Source organism: Mugil cephalus, chromosome 4 (genome assembly GCF_022458985.1).
Source record: "Mugil cephalus isolate CIBA_MC_2020 chromosome 4, CIBA_Mcephalus_1.1, whole genome shotgun sequence".
Lineage (NCBI taxonomy): Eukaryota > Metazoa > Chordata > Actinopteri > Mugiliformes > Mugilidae > Mugil > Mugil cephalus.
In genome coordinates this window covers 23640346-23661007 of record NC_061773.1, presented here as the reverse complement: position 1 = coordinate 23661007, position 20662 = coordinate 23640346, and the positions used below count along the sequence as shown (strand labels likewise).

General features: G+C 40.7%; 1 protein-coding gene and 1 non-coding gene across 3 annotated transcripts; both read left to right on the top strand.

The window, feature by feature from the left end:
- The first annotated feature begins 6149 nt into the window (after positions 1-6149).
- LOC125006907 (endothelin-3) lies at positions 6150-11543 on the top strand. Of its 2 annotated transcripts, XM_047583418.1 has the most exons (5): positions 6150-6413; positions 6535-6608; positions 7433-7643; positions 10503-10655; positions 10757-11543. In XM_047583418.1, the coding sequence occupies exons 2-5, from the start codon at positions 6539-6541 to the stop codon at positions 10836-10838; spliced, it is 516 nt and encodes a 171-aa protein (XP_047439374.1). In that variant the 5' UTR covers positions 6150-6413; positions 6535-6538; the 3' UTR covers positions 10839-11543. The 2 variants fall into 2 exon arrangements, with proteins under 2 accessions (XP_047439374.1, XP_047439373.1); XM_047583417.1 differs by having other exon boundaries at positions 6153-6608.
- Positions 11544-12429: 886 nt separating this feature from the next.
- trnak-uuu lies at positions 12430-12502 on the top strand. The gene has a single exon. It is a non-coding gene; the product is annotated as a tRNA-Lys (tRNA).
- The last annotated feature ends 8160 nt before the right edge of the window (positions 12503-20662 follow it).

Genomic DNA, 20662 nt, shown 5'->3' with positions numbered 1-20662 from the left:
ACCATTCATTTATATAGTAGGAACAAAAGCAATTAAGAAGTTTTATCCTTAAAAAGACTAAATAAAAATACAGCTTTTATCAACTTGTCCAAAGAATAAATGGACAAAACAATCAATTATAAGACGCGACGTTAACATCCTCTCGCAGATACAGCTCATTAGCATTTAAAGGTACAGACACAGAAGCAGCTTGCTCTCAGTAGAGTTCACTAGAACAACTTTTTGACGGGTTGAAATTCAGCCAGTGAATTCGGGGTAATACAGTTTGAAAACAATGATGTTGGACCTCTGACACCTATATGAAATTATTGAAAAATGTATAATATGGGACCTTTAACTACCTAAAATGACAGAAACCATCCTTGAAAAATGCATTTGACGAGCATTTTAGGGTTTTTAGTTTGACCCAAATCCCATCCACTAACATGGGGGGGGGGTGGAGTTTATGACCTTTACTGCAGCCAGACACTAGGGGGAGCTCTACTTGCTTTGGTTTTGCTTCTGGTGATGGTGCTGTGGGGAGGGGATTGATTAACAAAAGTGCTAATCTGTTAGATTTGAACAGTTTCAACACATGATTACATTAAACATAGGCATAAAACATACAAATAACAATTGAATTTACAAAATCAGTTAAAAATAAAACATTTACACTCATGAAGCCTGGATATAGTGAGATTCATATACATTCAGAGATACTGGATTTTGGAGTTTGAGCTGCAAAATGTTCCATGTAGTTGGAGCAGAAAACCTAAAAGCTTTGTTCTCCGAGTTCTCTCTCTCAGCGATGTCACATCAAAAATCACTGCGTCGATTTATGTCGGTGGACACACTGAGACGGACTGGAAACAGCTCATCCTTGTGCACTAGTTTCTGCCTTTTGAAAGAAAAAAAAATGCACCTTGGGAGTCGTATTTAACTTCTCCCTTGAAGTCCTGTTCTGATGATTTACCTATGGGGAGTTTTATTGCCGAAAATAACAAGTTTGACTTCTAGAACTGGAGCCCAAAACATCTTCACTTTTGAAAAACTACTTTCATCCTCTTGGTGTTGTTCCTGTCTCCTGTAACTCCCGAGAAAAATGTGTTTTCTTTGTTGCTAGATGTTCAACTTATTTCACCATTTGTGGGACTGAACCAACAGAGAAAAAAAAGCAGAGTTCAGTAAACGTTCTTTGTGGGATCATAACTCACAGTGACCACGTACAGAAACATTTAAGATCCCTTTCAGACACCTGGGGGGTGAACAGTTTACCCATGAAACAACCATGAATGCGTCGTCACATTCATAGTTGTTTTAGTAAGCTCATCTTTCTGGCTGTATCATCTCTTAAATTCCCAGATGTTATTCTGTCATCAATAGGACCGGACCTTTAGAGCTCCATAAGGAAGTTATCAACCGCTCCTTGACTCTGATGTGGCTACACACAGGCCCTAACCGCAGTTTCTTGTCAATCGTGGAACACATATAACATAACTGAAGACAAATGCCAGTGTATGAAAAAAAAAAAAAGGCATGCAAGCACATGTGGCATCGACTTTTCTCAACACATATTTCTCCATTGTGGTTACCACTTTCAATCTGACAGAGTTAAAACCACAATGAACACAAGGAGAAAGGTCCCAGATTATCATGATATGATCTGAGCCTTTTTCAGACTGGAAACAGCCAAACTACAAGTAAACATGACAAAACACACGAGATATACGGTTAAGATGCAATTCTGAGCAGCTCACCAAAACATAGTAATTCCATTTGTGTAACGTGGACTTCCAGGCCCTGTTCTGACCTTGTATTAACATGCGTCCTGTGTGTCCGTGTGTCCTCTGACCATATTTGGAGGTGGTCTGGATCACATTTGGAAGCACTGTGTCCGCACTTCTTTGTGTAACATGAACACAAGATGCTGCTCCACAGGGGTGCTCTTGAGTCAACGGGCAGCTTTGCCTGATTCATTCAGAAAAATACCCCACGTCACGAATGTCCGAAAAGAAGAAAGCGCCGGAAATTAATTGTGAGAGCCTTTTTAAAATACGATGTCCTTGTAGATGTAAACTAACTAAATAGTAGATAAGTTCAAACAGGAATAAACAAATTAAAAGCACTGAATGTGAGTACACCATGTGTGATGCTGTCATTAAAAAGTAGGAACACAGGCCATGAAGCGTGGTCACTAGTGATGTGAGGTGTGAACAGTGTAGAGTCTAAAATGAGCAGGCGTTCATATCCTAATAGACGAAACGTACAAGAATTACAACCATTTTTATACAGATGAGAGCTCTAATGAACCCTGATATCTGGCCCTGTCTAGTGAATCATTATTTCTTTTCATATTACACATTGCTTGTCACCACGAATGCGACTTTCTAAGAGTAAACAGTTACAGGTAATGAATGAATCAGTTAAATTACTTTTGCAATCAATCAAATATCAAAGTATCAACAGACACTCCGACAAAGTCAGGTTTATACAAGCGTGCCACCGGAAATGCGGGCTGCACGTCCACATTTGTAAACCCTCACCGATCAGCCACAACATTAAAACCACTGACACTCCTCAAAAGGCCCGTGTCCGTTCCCTGATGAGTCGCAGCTGTTTCGGATTCAAAAGGAGACCTACACGATATTAGGAAGATTCGCCCGCAGCTGGTCTGGATGTGATGGATGGGCTTTTTTTTCAGTTCACAGAGGTGCAGACGTTTAATTTCCTTGATTTATTTGCTCCCAACAAATAGATTTTAATTTATTTATTTATTTTTTTTTGTTGTCCACACGTGTGAGACAGACCGAGCAAAGTGAGTCACCGAAAACAGATCTACAAAGTAGCTTGTGTTCGCGCTGAACAAAATTTAAAGCGATGATTTTAAAAAGTAAATCAGAGAGAAGAGAGATTGCTGTTGATTGTGCCGTCTGATTTGCGAGTGGGTGGCACGTTGGCACGGAGTTGAGCGCTTGTTGCCTCACCGCCAGGCTTGTCTGGGACTGGATCTACGTGTGGGTGCGCTGGCTTTCCTCCCACGGTCTAAAGACATCGAAGTTATCTGCAAATGCACGCGCCTCGTTGCCAGAAGGTGTGAGTGTGTAGTTTTTATCGTGGATGTGACAGACAACCTGTCCCTGATGGGAGCTGCTTCTTGCTCAACGCCTGCTGGGATTGGCTCCAGCCCTCCTAGACCATGAACAGGATAAACAAGTCATTCATGGATGGATGATTTACACGACGAATACTATAAATTCAGCTGTATACGCGCTTTTCACAGATTTGAGATCAACAGAGCTAAATGAATGCAGACCCATTTTTTCGGTTTCGCGTCGTGTTTCTAATTTAACAATGTACACTTACAGCAACGTAAGTGCCGTATGGCTGTCAAATAAAAGGTGCAGGGGCCTGCTGCCTTTTAGCCAAAACACACATCAGGTGGCCGAGCCGACGCCTACAACCTCACTGTATGGTCACTACGTGAACTCAGGGATAATATCAAATTTATTTTTACAACCCAACAGTATAATCTGCACGACATAAAAAAGTCTTAGGATGGCAGACTGTGTGGCAGCGTGCGGAACTTTTGCTCCGCGCACAGAATGTAATTTCCATCTCATTTTATTTTAATTATCAAACAGAGGCCTGTAAGCGCCAGTCCTAACTTACCTTGGCACACGTTGCTATCGGGCTCTCCCACGGCTGACATTTGGCTGCACCTCGCATTAAAAACAAAATGGGTATGATGTGCGCGCGCTTTCATTTCACAGGCACTGGGGCACCTTTGGCAGCCTGTTATTGTGCTCGCAATTACACCTGAGCTTTTCCTACCGTGACAAGTCACAAAAATGTCCGTGGGGAAAGAGGCTTCAGTGCAAAACCAATAACAGAAGGTTGTTATTAAATGCATTTTTTTTTTCTGTTTACCAACATTATAAAGTACTTGTGCTCTATCAAGATTCGAAGTACGACACCATTATTCACAACAGTTTTGTGATTTTTGTTAATGGAAACTTAAGTTTGAGGATTATATCACGCCTAGCATTTGATTCATTCATCCATTTTTTGTAACCGGTCGTCCTCTGGAAGGTCGCGAACGAGCATGTCTCTGATTGGAACTGCTCCTCTAAAGTGAAGCCAAAGCGAGTACAGCTCCCCCTGGTGACCGGTTGCAGTATAGGTCATAAACTCCACCTCCTCCATGTTAGTGGATTGTCAAGGATGGTTTCTGTCATTTTAGGCAGCTAACATAATGTTGATGAATGTTCGAGGTTCAAATTTTTTGATAAGTTTCACTTGAGTTGGTTATTTGACGCTATAGAAACACGACGTGACATAACGGCGACCACCAGTTGCCAACAGCTCTGTAAAGAGGATTGTATTTTTAGTTGAGGGTATAATCCAACATCTCCTTGCAACTGGTGGAGGAAGAGCATTAATAAAACGAAACACGAGTGAGTCTGGATGAAGTGTGTCATCAATATCTTGGCTCCACGTGGCTCCACTTTTGGACAACACTGCAGAGACCTTGGCTCCAAAGTCACAAGATAGCGCCCGTATCCTCTGGAAGATAGCGTCAGTTTGGCCAAAGCAAGGAAGTAACATATGTTGCTTTCACCTGTTTTGAACTGACAGATAAACATAGTAAGTCAGTTTATGTGGTAACAGGAAGTTCTGTGTTTTTTGACGTCTGGCGCGAGGACATTAAAGAGAAGATTTGAGAAGACAGGGGCCAAATAAGGCGTGTGAGGTGGATGGACGGGTCAACAAAACATTGGACTTTAAAATTGGTGTAATCAACTGGTCAGTTTGAATCAACATAACAGTTTTGCACTGTTGTGACACATGAAAATATTTGAACACAAATTCTTTCCTCGATGAAGTGTTTTGGTGCCTCCTACAAGAAAGATCTTTAGGTCGATTGTAAAGATCTTTATTCACCATCATGAGGTTTTAACTAGATGAAGGTAATTAGCAGATAACCTCCAACATGCTTTAAATAACTAATCAAAGTTAGACAAAAACAACCCTAAATAATGACTTTGCATATGCAGTATGTACTATGCATGTACTTTCTGTGCCTCCACACCCCACAGACCAATAAATCCTGGGTGAAGTCATCGTATAGTAATGTTCCTTAAAAAGCACATTATGATGCAACACGTTCGTTTCAGGGACTTTTCATAGGAAAGTGTTTTGCATAAGTAACACAAGATCCCTACAAAATGATCAAAAAGACATCGCACCGACTCTATTAGCTCAGCTCACACTAGATGAACTATTTAATTATGAAACTCGTTGAAACACTCACGCAAAAACAGCTGCTAAATTGCTTTTGGTTATTGCTGACATCGCTCCATTCCTCGCGGTGACTAAACAGCGACTACTGTCGAGCCAAGTTCGAGCGGGTGAAAATAGTTCCCGTGTTTAATTCGTGTTATTCATCGCATCCTGAGCTGACAGGATCTGACTCAGGAAGAAAATGGAGAGCTCGCACTAAACCTATTATTCGATTATGACACACGAGGCCGTGAGTAACGGATTCAAAATGTTTCCATCTTAAAATTTGACCCAATCCTGGGTGAACTGATGAGATTTGAAGTGCCCTGTTGCACAATCCAAAACACAGCTTATAGTTGGAACTACGTACTATAGAGTCGCAACATGATTGAAGTGTAGTTTTTTTAGCGCCGCTTGAAAAGGGTAAACAATAATGAAATTGCCACCGTGAGTAACTTATGAAAATTGATGTTATTTTTATTTTATTTATTTATTTATTTTACAATATAGATCTTACCAGAGAGAGTAATCCGAGGGGAAAAAAAGAAAACATTTATTAATATATAAATTCTTAAGAAGTAATTTGTTGTTCCAATTTCCTGCTTTAAGTCACCTTTAATGAAAAACATTTCCTGTTATTACCATCCCAACTCAAAGCAATGGGTTTGCTGTGTGTTTGAGTCTTGTCAAAACATGAATCTAAAATCGAGAGACTGAATGATTTTCCGCTGCGCAATTAAAAATTAGGACGAGAAGAAGTTTTTTTTTGTGTGTGTTCAAGCAAACTGAAGTATCCACCCCCAAATCATTCATCTCCGTTTTTACAAAACGTCTAAGGGTTGTTTTGTTATATGCGCTACTGGTGCTGGTGATGCTGCTGCATATTACCATGGTGATATATCTAGAGAGTTTTTCTTATTTTTTTTATTTTTATGTATTTCTCCAGTAATTTTCATTTGACTAGTTCAACAACTTCTTCCCAAACCCTGATTCGTCTCTAATATCTAAAAAGTTTGCCTAAAGTGTGTTTTATCTTGAAAATCTCCCCAGGAAGTGTGCGTCACATTACGCCCAGCTTGCCTCTGAACTGTCAACTCATAATTATCGGGAGTCAGGCTGCAGGAGTCAAACGCACAGGGGCAGCAGCGCAGCAGGTAGCCAGCAGCAGGATACACACACACATACAGCGGACGCTCTGGACTTTTTACCACTTTCATTTTTATTTTATTTTTATTTTTTTTAACCTCTTTAATAACCATTTCTAATGTTTCAAAGTGTGATGGCTAATGCATCATACGTTGATGTGGGAGTATTATTTCTTATTGTGGTGGCAGCGTCTCTGGCCAACGGTGAGTAGTGTCTATTATTATTGTTATTATTATTTAATTCATATTGGCTAATTTCACGTTTACATAAACGAGCCCTTGGACGAAATATGCGCGGATAACTGGAAGCCAGAACAGATAAAACCAAAAGCACATATGTGTGAGCTGAATGTGCGCAGTGAGCATCTGTTTCTGCATTTCAGGAGGATGCTGTTCAAGATCATAACTCACGTCTGTGCAGAACAAAAAAAACGCCATTTAGCAAATGTAACAGTGAAAGATGTTAGATGTTGGGATTGCTGCTGGAAATGATTTCATCAAGATTTGTTTTACAAGTAATTAGCCAACTAAGTCAAGGAAATGAATGCATGTATTAATAATGGTAATTAAAGTTCGCACCTGACATCATCCAGAGATGAAGAAACTTATCAAACTGTGCCTGCAAAATGTCGGTATCCATTTTATTTAAATGACTTAAATAGCTCCATTAGTGGAATTGGCAATAATTATATTTTATCTAATAACTTCTGAATTTCAGCAATAAATAACTAAAAAAATGTCTCATTGACCCGATCTCCGTTCCTCTCCATCTGGTCTTCTTTCCTGCCCATTGCATGTAAAGCCAGTAACTTCATAGATGTATTATTTGGTGGGCTACTGCAAATCCTCCTTCCATTACTATAACGCACAGGTGTTTTCACAGTAATATGGCATGGTGTGGCCTCATGGACTCTGCATAAACGGGCACGCGTGCCCCTTTGCCTCCAAAAGAACTTTTCTAGAACAACGTTGTGCTATTTAACATTAAGAATATGAGAAAAGCCCATAACGTTCCCGTGTTGTCGCAGGTTCCTCATCCAGCAAAGACGTGAGGCATGTGGACGCGGGCAAACTGAGTGCGCCCCTGCCCGGAGGGTGGAACCGCTTCCCCGCCGTGGCTCCCAGCGGAGAGGAGAGTCCGGCCCGGAGGCGAGCCAAGAGGTGCACGTGTTACTCTTACAAAGACAAGGAGTGCGTGTACTACTGCCACCTGGACATCATCTGGATCAACACACCAGAGTAAGAGTCTCCCCAGGATGGCATGTGTAGCTGCAACACTATACTGCCGGAGCAACTTGCCCATGCTGTTCAGAGCGTGACCGTGGCACCGCTGTATTAATCATGAGCTTACATCCGCTTGTTTAGTGCCGCGGTGTGACCTCTTGAGCTGTGCAGAAAACAAACACTGGGCCCAGTGTCAAATGAACACGGTTGAACGTACCCGAGGGAGTCTGCTCCTTAACAAACCAGGCTCTTTCCTCTCATGTATCAGCATCGCTTATGCAAACACTAAAGTTTGCATGTACTTCGAAGAGGTCTAGACCTTGAGCTCTCAGGTATTTTAATTCCGCGGTGGATTTCTGACAGGCAGGAGGAGGGGGACGGACCCGCCCTTTGGCCATCTCAGATGTTTTGGTTGTTACTAAGAGGCCTTAGAAAATGGCACAAACTGGACCTTTTCAAAACTGACATGCTTTGTAGTTATATATATTTTTTTTTTCTGGCGCCAATATTTAATTTACACCAGAAGTCGGCTACTGGCAGAAGTTCGTCGGTTATATGGTTATACTGTTACACCAAAACCTCCACCCTCATACTACGGATTTAACTCGCCAAGACAAGTGTTTTCCCTTCTTTTGTTATTCGCTCATTCAGCATTCTTTTCCTGCTTCATATCAGCTTCACCATCTACATCTAAAGCCTCGAAACAGTCCACACCTGAACTCTCCTTTGTCCCTTTATTGAATCTTTCTTAACCTTTGACATTCAAGAGACTTTGTTAACTCCAAACAGTCTCTCAAACAGCTCTGGTGTAATTTGGTTCTCAAACAGTGTGTAAACACAGCTTCAGTCTGTATCAGTTTATAAAGATGCGTATGAAACCGATGAGGGGGATTACCTGCCTCATTGGTCTTCTCTCCTCCGGGAAGCACATGCACCAACTTAAAACGTGAAACTCAAGAGCAGAATCGTTGAGAATCTCTAGGAGACGGAGGGAACAGAGTCAGCATAACCCAACTACAGTCACGCTAACGGGGAAATGAGCTGGGTGGAACTAAACTAGAATAATCATTTACATGTCAGATGAGATCGTTGTAAGCCGTAAACTGGAGTAATGGCACCTTTGTGCATCTCACACTCACCCGGTGGTTCATTTCCTGTAAGGATCACAAGCGATGCCGCCTCGTAAATCAGGACCCGGTCACGGGTTGTACTGTACGTTGCAGTCGAGTGTATCAGCAGGCTTTGCACAAGAATAGTTACAATGACAAACAAGGATTTATACCCTGTAATTTATGCCTGTCATGTCTGCCGATGATGCTGCGAGCCAGCAGATCCGCGCATATCGGGAGTCCAGATGTTTGCTCTGTGCTCCATCAAAATGTTGAAGGCTTTCTGAGCGGGTGATCTGCACAGCTCCAAGGAGTCATGCATAGAAAAAAATGCAAAGAGTTAGAAGAAGCATTGGACAAAAGGAGCTGTCGAGCCGTTGACCCGTGACTCAGATACGTAGCATGTGGACGTACGGTACCTCGTCCATTCATTTGGTTTAACATCTCACTCTGACGTTGTGTGTCTGGGGAAATCACAGCAAATTCGACCTAACTACTGATCTAAATTGCCTTTTGCAAGCGATTACCTGGATAATGTTAGACTCAGGTGTGCGCTCTGTCTTGAATGTGGTGAAACCAGAAGTAATGAGCGTGTAGAAATGTGTCCTAGTGGACGAGATGATGTTCCTCCCGGTTTCGCTGCGAGATCCTCCATCACCATGTTGTTTAAAGGAACCCGCTTTTTTTTTTTCAGTTCTCTGTGAAGTTCTTTTTTTGCAAGCATGAATGACAAATGACAATGAGACACGTTGAGAAGACTAGTTTGCTATAGCTTCCAGACTTATTGTTGTGGTTGTGTGATCGTCCTCAGTAAATTCTTTACTGGGAACAACATGAGCAGAACCGAGATTTTAATTTATTTGGAAGAATAAATCTGTCTCTCTGAATGTCTAATAAAATTGTCTGGGTGGGCTTCATGCAGAGCTTTGACTTTGATTAGACTAAAATGGCTCGATTGGCTGGAGGATTATCCACTGTGTGTGAGAAAAGTATTTTTATTTTGTCTGTACCTTTGTGTTACAAGAAAGAAATGGCCGTGTTACTACGCCACGTTAACTACGCCCTAGATAAACCGGAATGACCCTTTAGTTTTGTTTTATTACACAACTTCTAACTAGTTTTTGTCCTGCTGAGTTGCCGTTGAGGAACCCGTCAACATGTTGACATCAACATCTGACATTTTTAATCATTTTTAATGAGGTCCATTTTACAGTTGTTTATGGTATTTTCACATCCTGCACAGCACAGATGGTGGCATAGTGGGAGGAGAGAGTTGCGGCAATAATGTTGGCTCTCACCATGTCCTGTCTTTTATGGTGGTGATGACAGATGTTTTGACCCGAGCATCTTGTGAAGACTAGTTTTTCTCACTATATATTTGCTTTGTTGTTTTTTTTTTTAGAAATTGCATACCAGGCATGTTGTGGTCAATGAACATATGACACAGGCTGGAAATAGTTAAGAATGGTTTTACTGCAAAATACCTACGGTTGAAGTAAATGGCGGATAAAGTGGGACTGCAGAGCAGAGCCAGCGGGCACAACTTTTACCTTTCAAAGAATCTACGAATGCAATATATTTAAAACATACCATTGTAAAAAGTGCATCAAATGTATAATCATCCTGTTTTGAAACTATTTAAACTGAAATTTGATAACGGCAGTTGAGTTCCTCTTTGTACCTTCTAACCTTCACCAAAGTTCGTTTACACATCACGGCTGCAGCTGATAACCTGTTAACGTATGTGCACCTTTTTTTTTTTAAGGCACACTGTACCGTATGGTATGTCCAACTACCAGGGTTCCCTGCGTATGCGGCGCTCTACTGAAACCGAGCGGGGAAAGCGGGGGGCGGAGGGCCAGCGGTGCGTGTGCTCGCTGCAGGTCGACTCTGGCTGCAGCAGCTTTTGCGTGAACAGGTAACTTGTGCAATGTTTCATTTAAACTTGGTAGGCTTTTATTTTATTTTATTTTTTTTTTAAAGCCTAAAGCATCTGTGTATTTTGTTTTTTTTCCCTAGGAGACAGAGAAGGACGCCCCGAAGACGGCCTAAAACAGGCGAGAGGACACAAAGTCTCCTCAGTGGGCCTGTCATGAAATGAACAACTAGGGACGTGCCTGTAATCTGAAAGGAGGACACACACAAGGCATCTTCTTATTTGGAAAAGTTGCACGTACTGTATATCTACACTTCTTCTGTAGATGGACATGTGTTTTTGCGGCCTTTGATGGTCAGACCGATGGAAGAATAACTGCCAAGCTGGCTTCAGAAGAATTGAAAATGAGGGGTTCCAGCTGGGACGCTATCAGGCTGCACACACACACACACAGACACACACACACACACACACACACACACACACACCACTCAGCACTCTATGCCTGTGTCTGTTCGGCAGGTGTTGATGGTGTTTTTCATTATCCCGTCACGGCTGAGAGTGGTTTACATGGCCTTTATGTGTGGTTCTTGAAAGACTCCCGGTAAAGAAGTTTCTGTGGCACGTGTCCGCGACATGTGATGAGGAGGCCACTTCAAGAGCCGCTGCCATCTGACCCTTCCACGCAAGACGTGAAAATATGATCGCTATGACTGGATGTTAGCACACCACCAAGACTTTATCATGTTTTGTGTTTTGTTACAGTGACAGAGTCATATCCAGGATGTTGGCTTTTACCTATATCATTGTTCCTAATTGTTAAAAACCCAGATCCGGGTCCAATTGTAAATTGTTTTATAAGCTCAATCCAAAAGAATGTATATTAAATGTATATCATATATGGGCTATAAATTATATTTTCATACAGTACATGTCTATAAGATGTTGTACATAAAATGCTATATGTAACCATGCTAATCAACAGTCCTGTGCTACAGAACCCAGGCAGGAAAATAATACCTACATGCTATGCAGTTGTAGTTTTTTTTTCTGATTTTCCCACTGTGTGAGCTACTTTCCTTTTTTGTCCTAAAAGTCCACCACTAAAGTTCACACTCTTGAACTCTGAAAAACAAACCAGAAGGAGACAGGGATTACGGAGGCTTTCCATTCATGACAAAGGGGGCAACATGTCACCTAGAAAGGCTCTGGTCACCGTAACAATAGGTCACAACATTCAGCACGTTTACATGCACGTGAAAAATAATGAATTATTGCCTTAATCTGACTTTAACTGGACAGCTTAAGTGCATGTAAACACATTCGACTAAAATCGGAGTTCTCCTTGTCCGATTAAGACACCCAGATAATGCGCTGTGTTGGCGTATGACGCCGAAACAAAAACATCCAAGAAATCCAAGTTGCAGAAGAAGAACCACCTGAGTGATAGCGCCATTTTATCTGCACCATAAGTAGCGCTCACACATTACATACGAGATTAAAAAAGTTGTACTATTATCCATCTGGTTGTTGTTTGAAATGCCGGTCTTCCGAATGAACAACTATTTTTAATTATATGACGTAAAACCATGGCATTAACCTGCTGAAAGGACACATACCGCCACCTAGTGTGGAGGAGGAAGACATGTTCTTTTGTGATTTTCTCAGTTGCATGTAAACTGCGACAAGGAATGTATTCAGGAAGTCGAATTTCGAGCATAGCTTGATAAAGCGATGTGTTAACTCTTAAAATAAACCCGTCTAAAATGAACTTTTAGCAAATAGTTGTTGTGTTGAGCCAGAAGTGCCAGCTCGAGCCTGGGTAGCTCAGTCGGTAGAGTATCAGACTTTTAATCTGAGGGTCTAGGGTTCAAGTCCCTATTCAGGTGTTTGTAGTTTTAGGGGATCTTTGGAGTAGAGGTTAGAAGGGTCCTCACCTGTACATGGTCTTTAGAAACCACCTAAACCCCCAATTTGTTCCCTGGACGTGGTCTTCTTGAGGATGCAGCCAACTGCTCCAACACTACTGTGTGAACTAATGGATGAGTCAATCCATTAGTTCAAGGGATCCATGAGCCATCCCCTTGGCGATCAATACAGTATCAATTATTTATTATTACTAAAAATCCATAGAGATGAAAAAGCAGAGAAGTGTGCACTTAATATTAGAAGGTTCAAGTGTTTTTATTTATCTTTCACAACCATACAGAAGCATGAGATGGAACAAAGTTATGCATATAGTATAGTAGCTATAATATATAAATATTAAGTAAGTAGAAAAAAAAAAGCCAACCAGCGGGCTAGCAGTCAACTACCACTAGCAACCAACAAGGAGACACCAGCTAACGAGCCTAGTCAACAGCAGCAGGCAGTATTACATTATAACACATTACTGGAGGTTTCAAGCGGGCACGAAAGAAACACAAGGTATCGATATTTGAAATATTAAGAATAATTCCTGCCCTTATTTAAGCATGTTTCAAACTGGTTTGTTTAGTTAGCATGAATGAACTATCGCTGGCCATATTCCAAAAAGCCCGTATTATGTTATATTACATTAGCCCTGAGATAGACTAGTGACCTGTCCAGGGTGCCCCCCACCTCTACAAAACATGAAAGAATTAATGCATTTCAGATCTCAAACTATACAAAGATCATGAAAATCATAACTCGAGGCCTTACTTCTATAAATAACCAGTGGGGGCTTTCCATTAATTATGTGAATGCTAACTTAACTTTTAAGGCGTTGTCATTCTAGCTCTGTTGTAAGCGTCTGTATTGGTGTCTCAGTGAGATAATGTCCAAATGTAATAATAAATACCAAAGCTTATTGCCAAAAAATTGTCAGGCGTGACAGTGACTTCACTAGAGGTTATAAAAGCCTGGGACTCCCACCAGTTGTAACTGAAAAAGGCCCGAGAGTGTAAACAATCACAAAAAAAGTCCAGCTGGTTTTCCTTAGCTATGCCATAAAGACGCTGCACATTTCTGAAATGTACATCTTGAACGTGATTGTCCCGAACTGAGCCAAATCTGTCCCTGGGTTATAGCTCTGGAGCAACGGCCATGTGAGTGTTTTTGCTTAACATTCTGATGTCACAGTGATCACTTCACTGTTTATCCTTCAGATATTAGTGTGAATTTCTGTCAAATAAAAGAATGAAGTGCCAAAAATGGGTTTCATGCAGCCAAATGCACCAAATGGTTATCTGTTCGATTATAAAAACAAACCACATCTCATGTCAATCATGAGGTACTGGGTTCACCATGACTGTTGCTGGAGGAATACAAAATATGTATTTACATACACATTTCATACAGTGTGGCATCATAACACTTAAAGATAGTGTAACCGATGTATTGCACGGTATATTGGCCTTACTGGGCTACGGACTTATTGAAACAGCTGTAATTTAAAGCATCTATTTAAGAAGAACGACAAAAACCATAATAAAGCCCAAAACAATGGAGGAAAATTGTCCAAAGCTTCGCCGTTATTAAGGTGAGAGTTTTGCTTTAGAATTTAGGCGTTAACACCAGTTTATGTTTTTGTGTCTGATAGCAGAATGTTCAAAATGTGTAGTAGTAGACTGACCAAATATTGTTTGCAGAACACTATTCCCCTTGTAGTTCCCGCTGAGGTGACCAGGTTGCAACTCCCACATCTATTTATTTTAACCTATTTGATGGAGAAATGTATGGTGGATCCTACATGTCTAAGTAACATCAACACTGAATTGTCACAAGATGGTCAATGTGCATTCACTGCTCCTGTCAGTGGTTTTAATGTTGTGGCTGATCAGTGTATGTCCAGGCCATTTCATTTTCCAGTGGTGGGCGCCCAAGCAAGTTCTACACACAACTCAAGGACTGTTAAAACTGGTAAATGTTCACGTATATATATATATTAAAAACATGAAGAATGAAACTACATTTCACTATTAACTTAAAACTAAACACAGTGTGATACAGTGTACAAACTTGGCTGTAAGTCCTGTGCATCACAAGGATCACACACAAAACTGTCCCATTAGTTGTTGTGTTTTTGTTGTTGTTGTACAAAGTACAAATGATCAGATTTCTGAGACATATCTGTTCACCTATTTTTTAAAGTTAATTTTGGTACATCTTGGTTCGTCTTTGCTTCATTTTGTTACAGCAGTGAACAGCCCACTATACTGTTCATTCATTTATGCAAGTGTCTATAACATTAATTAATTCTTTGTGTGTGAAAGTCTATAGACCTGGGGCCATATTCCTAGAGATTGTTCAAAGAGTTGCTCGTAGTGGCCAAATTCTAAGAAAATTCTTCAAATCATGATGTTTTCTAAGAACTTCCCTTCAAAGTTAGGAGTAGATCCTTGTAAAGATAAAAAGGTATTACTAAATAATCTTAGCTTGTAAAACAGCTTAAGCTTAAAAGGCTTAGAAGTTTCTTAAACAGAGGAGAAAAAGGTGGAAAGAAGAGGAAAACACTGAATGATGTGAATTAATTAAAAGCTACAGATTGGATTGTGCAGGAATCTGGCTAGTTAGCGATCACAGAAATTTATGAAAGCTGAGCCATTTTACCCTCATTAATACCAAATAAATGAAGAGCAAAAATGACCAGCATGGTAAATGGATGTAAGCAAATAAATACAACTGTCAGGATGTGAAAGCTGTAAAAAGGGTCTGAGTTTTCACATATTTTCTAGGATAATTTCAGTTTAGTTTTTATATAAAATATTATTTGTAATGACAGTCTTCATAGAGATTATGTCTACTGATCTGATGCTCCATTCTACGCCTATTATCACCAAAATTTATATTTTTGTCCATCTTTTGGGATGAATCAATCCTGTGTATTCCTCTCTGAGAATGTCCTGAAAAGACTCCTTGCTTGGAATTTGGAGCTCTCCGAGAGGACTCAGAATGTTTAAGAATACGGCCCCGGTTTTATCTGCCAAGCGAACTTCACCTGAAAATCCCCCAAAAAATCCTACAGACACAAATCTAATAAGTTTCCATGTGACCTCCACCTGAACTCGAGGATGTCAATTAATAGTTGAGTGGAGTATGTCCTGGAATGGCTTCTGGGAAAGACAGAAGCTGGGAAGCGTGCCGCGGATGTGACAACCCTCACATAAAAATTACGCTATTACACTATTTCAAAAGGTTATCCTGGAGATTCAGAAGAAGCACTGTGGCAAAACTTCCTTTTCTCATAACCTAATTCGTTCTAAGTCTTCAGGAAGCACTTCAATATCTGGGTTTTATAAGGGAGAACATGCAAACTACACAAATAACGGAGAAAGGAGAACATTTATTTGCATCATTATTGACAATAAATTAATAATTTTTTTAAATTGATATCCTCAAGTCACAGTAAGTTGATTTCCTCAAAAACTGAACACAATTGCAGACACAAAGCCAAGCAATTGCAGTGCTCAATAACAAAAACTACGCAAGAGGTGGAAAACGGTTGAAGGAGGTGGAATCCCCAGGCAGCTGATACCAGGTGGTTGTAGTTATGTAGCGTAGAGAGAGCTGGACTGGACTGTAATGTAGAGGTATTAAAGCTTGTTTAAACTCACCCAAGCAAACTGTGAACGAAAAAATGGCAAGGGTCAAAAAAGTAACTGGAAAGACTTAGTCTAACAAAACTCAAAGGCACTGTCACATAATCAATCTGAACAATGAAAGTGCACCAGGTCTTTTTTGGATGGAGGCTTGAGGAGTAGAAGGTGACATCAGTCCACTGGGGGAGACCCTGGTGGTGGCCATGAGTCTGACAACTCAAAATGAATGGCTCTGGTGGCTTCTTCATCTCCCAGACAAGAGTTTGTTTTTTTTTGTTGTTGTTTTTTTTTGACCCAACTCTCACCAGAGCCAATGTTAATATGTTTTGCTGAACAATGTAAACACAACTCAGGGTCCAGTTGGTGATTTAGAGTGTTTTAGTTTAGGCCCAAGTCCCTTCCGCTACCACTGAGGAGGTGGAGCTTATGACTTATACTGCAGCCAGTCACCAGGGGAAGCTCTACTTGCTTTGGCTTCACTTTTGAGTATATATTTATACCTTATAAATCACTATTCTAAGAAAAGAGGGGCTTACTTAGCATCAAACCCTGGCTGAGGGTTTCTAAGTCAGACGAAGATGTCATGGCATAGCTAAAACAGTAGTAAGTCAATCATGGCGTGCCTCAAAGCTCTGACCTTGGGCCTCTACTTTTCACTATCTACATGCTCCCCCTCGGTCGGATCATTCGCCACCATGGACTCATTTTCCATTGTTACGCAGATGATACTGAGCTCTATCTCAGCACTACACCATCCACTCAGCTTCCCCCCAGGTCTCTGGTCAACTGCCTACGTGACATAAAATCACGGATGCCATCCAACCAGCTCAAACTCAACAGGAAGAAAACAGAGCTCATGGTGGGCGCTGCTCCAGATGTTTGGGATCTTCTACTCCAGGTCGATGGCTGCTCCATCTCCCCATCCCCTCAAGTTCACAACCTGGGCGTCATCTACTCTCCCCTTCCAGTCACACACCAAATCTGTCACCAAATCTCAAAAAAGACATCTCTCGACATCTCTCTCTCCAACTCCGCTGCAGAGACCCTCATACACACCTTCATCACCAGCCACCTGGACTACTGCAATGGAATCTTGTAAGGGGTAATCAGCAAAACCCTGGACAGACTCCAGTATGTCCAGAACTTGGCTGCAAGGGTTCCCACTCACACCAAGCCCTGGTAGGATATCACCCCCACACTTATCCACCTTCACTGCCTCCCCTCCTTCTTACCTACAAAACCCTCCACTCCCTTGCCCCCGAGTACCTCTCGGACCTCCTACACCCACACACTTCAACACAAAGCCTGCGGTCCTCTAATCTGGATTTGATCACCACCTTCAGTGTAGTTGCCCTCACCCTTTGAGATGCACGTCACTCCAACCCTGGAATCATTCAAATCTGCCCTCAAAACTCATCTGTTTGCCCTTGGCTTTTGGGCCATAATCAGTCTTCACCTCCTCAGTTAGCTCACCTTGTGCTGTTTGTCCTGTTTCGTCCAATTGTCTAACTTATCTTCTCTGTTCTTGTAAAGCATGGGTGTCTAGAAAGGCACTATATAAATCGAATTTGTTATGAAGTCCCTTGGACACAAGGTGAAACGCTACGAAGAAAACTCAAACGAGTCCAGACGCCTTTGGTTTAGCTTTGTTGTTAGATGTAGATCTCTGAACCCCTTTGGGTGGACTAACCCCTACCAGAGTTTCAAAAATGCACACTGAGGAATTTAAGTTTAAGATTGTGTCAGTGGCAGCAACAGAATGTACTTGTATGGAAGGAGGCCAACAAAAGAGTCAATGACACCAAGATGTCTCAAACCCTCCATACCAAAACATGGTGGTGGGGAAATCTAACAGTGTTTTCCTTCTCTGGATTTGAACTTCAATGAACTGACTCCAACCTGACAGGAGAAGTAGCTCTCAATCCTCCAGAGACATTCTTCAGATTGTGTTTGCATGTTGGGGCAAAGAGATTCATACTGCAGCAGGATAATGAACTTAAACACACCTCAAAGCTTTGAAGAACCTGAAGTTAAAAGAAGACCAAAGAGTGCTAATTATAATGGACTCTTCCACCGTTCCTTGACCTCTATCACTGAATATTTACGGAGGAATGTGGAGGCTGAAAATGTCCTGACACCTCATGCAGCTTTGTGGAAAATTGTGTCAGAAAGCAAAATGCAGTCAAACAAATACAACAATATCCTAAAGAATTTATATGACTCAAAGGAAAATCTGAGCTGTTGTTTAGAGTGCCTTTAAGAGAGTGCAGCTTCAATTCATACTCCAAAACATCTGCTTTGTCTTTACTGACCTGAACCTTATACCAACATAAAAATAAAAAAATAAAAGACACTTGTTTGAGAAATACTATAAGAGGGCTAAAGAGAACATGATAAAGCAATATACTGTGACATCCAAACAAACTGTCCTCAGAACAAAGCAGGAATGCCTTTCCTTTTGAAGAATTTGAGAGTAGACGGTGAATTAAACATAAAAGGAGGGCTTGTGGCTTTTTGTTCAGCTCTAATAAATTTATTGCGTGGGGGGGGGGGACTGACCACATGAGATCAAGATGTACAGAAAATCACTTTTCACTTCAATTGTTCAGCTGGTTTTATAATTTGCTACAAGACATTTTGCATTAACTTGTTATTTGCTGTACTGTTTTTGCCGACAGATCTTTGGTGAGATGCCATATTAAGGTTACTTCATTGTCATTTGCATGCTTATGAAACTGGACTCAGGACCAACAGCCTACAAAACAAACCTTGTATGGAAGCAGCCCCGAGGATAAAAAATACACTAATAAAAGACATATATATCAATAAATACCATATATAGTGAATCAGTAAATACTCTAGTGCAATGGATTTCAGAGCAGATGTAACCAATCCCATAAAATCAGAGCAACAATCTGCAGAGCATGGCAAGATATGATGGAGTGTGAGCAGCCTGACAGCCTCTGGGTAGAAGCTGTGTTTGAACCTTAATGTAACCTTAAGTCTTAATGCGCTGCAGCCTCTTACCTGAGGGGAGGGGGTTGAACAATCTGTGAGCCGAGTGAGTAGGGTCCCCCACCTGCTGAGGTAAATGTCCTCCACAGAAGTGATCTTCTTTCTCTTCAACAAGCAAGAGAAAGAAAACAAGTAAGTGTTTGACAGAAACATACATATGAGTCACATTATAAAGATGTTTGACGTACAAACACAACAGTACAGTTAACAAGGTATCATCATTGGCTGTATATACTATGGACCAAACCATCGTGACATCACCCAATGGATTCTGAACCTTAAAAATGAAGTGAAATGAAAATGAAGCCTGAAGCGGGTGGAGGCCACGGTCGCCATGTTGGATGAGTTTTGCTCCACCCACACATGGATATTCCACCCACCCAACTCTCCGCTACCTGTTAGCTTGGCTCAAACCATGAATGCCCTTAATTATACAGAATTTTAAACCATAATAAAATATAAAAAAATGATAAAATAGATAGATAACTAGATAACTGTATAACTGTGAATAGTGAAATAAACTATTGCAAACTAAAATCGTTTTTTGTACCAGGCTGTAAACATTTTTAATAATGCTGTGATTTTTTAACATTGGGCTCTATGGGGACTTGCTCCTCGAGGCCGCTCCATATGAACTGTTGTTCATTATAGACCGGGAGGTAGTGGGAGTAAAAGTGGCTTACGTGTTATGTGGCTTCACTTGAACAATGATCTGGATTGGTCAGCACTCACACCAGTTTTCTGATAACAACTAAAAACATTATTTGCAATCTTAAAAGTTTATTATTATGATTATTATTATGACGATGATGATGATTATTATGTTATCATGGATAACAAGGCTGTTTACATTGTCTTTGTTGCCATTAGCTTAGCATTTTTATGCTAAGTCTGCATGGGAGATTTATTAGTGCATCAAAACATTAGTATGAAACGAATAGCACTATTACAGTTTGGAAACATGAGAGGAACAGGAATGAAATAATGGCAGTCAGTGGCCAAGGCAGCTCTGATGTTCCGTCAGTTTAAGCTTTAAATTTCACTGCTAGGTGTAATATATCTGTAGTTGAAACTGAGAAGTGTGGACCTTTCACGTTTTATGACTGAAATTACATCTTGGTATAACAGAGGTGCCACTACAACTAAATCTTTTATGTGCAGTTTCTCCTTCAACACATTTGCATAGAGTCGCTTATATCATCATAAGGTTGTGATTTAAACCCTCTGCTCTTACCCAACCAATTCAGGGTCCTTTTTATTTATATCATTGTCTTTTGTTTGTACATATGTAAATATATATATTCATGACGTACTGGACATACATTTAAATATGTACAGTAATTTCTGAATTGAAATCAACTGATAATTGTTAATAACTGGGAAAGGAGAAGGGGGTAGCATTAGAAAAGCAAATGCTTCTTCCTATTCCCTTTCAGAATTAAAGTTGTGGAGTGTCTGACTGAATTTACTTCT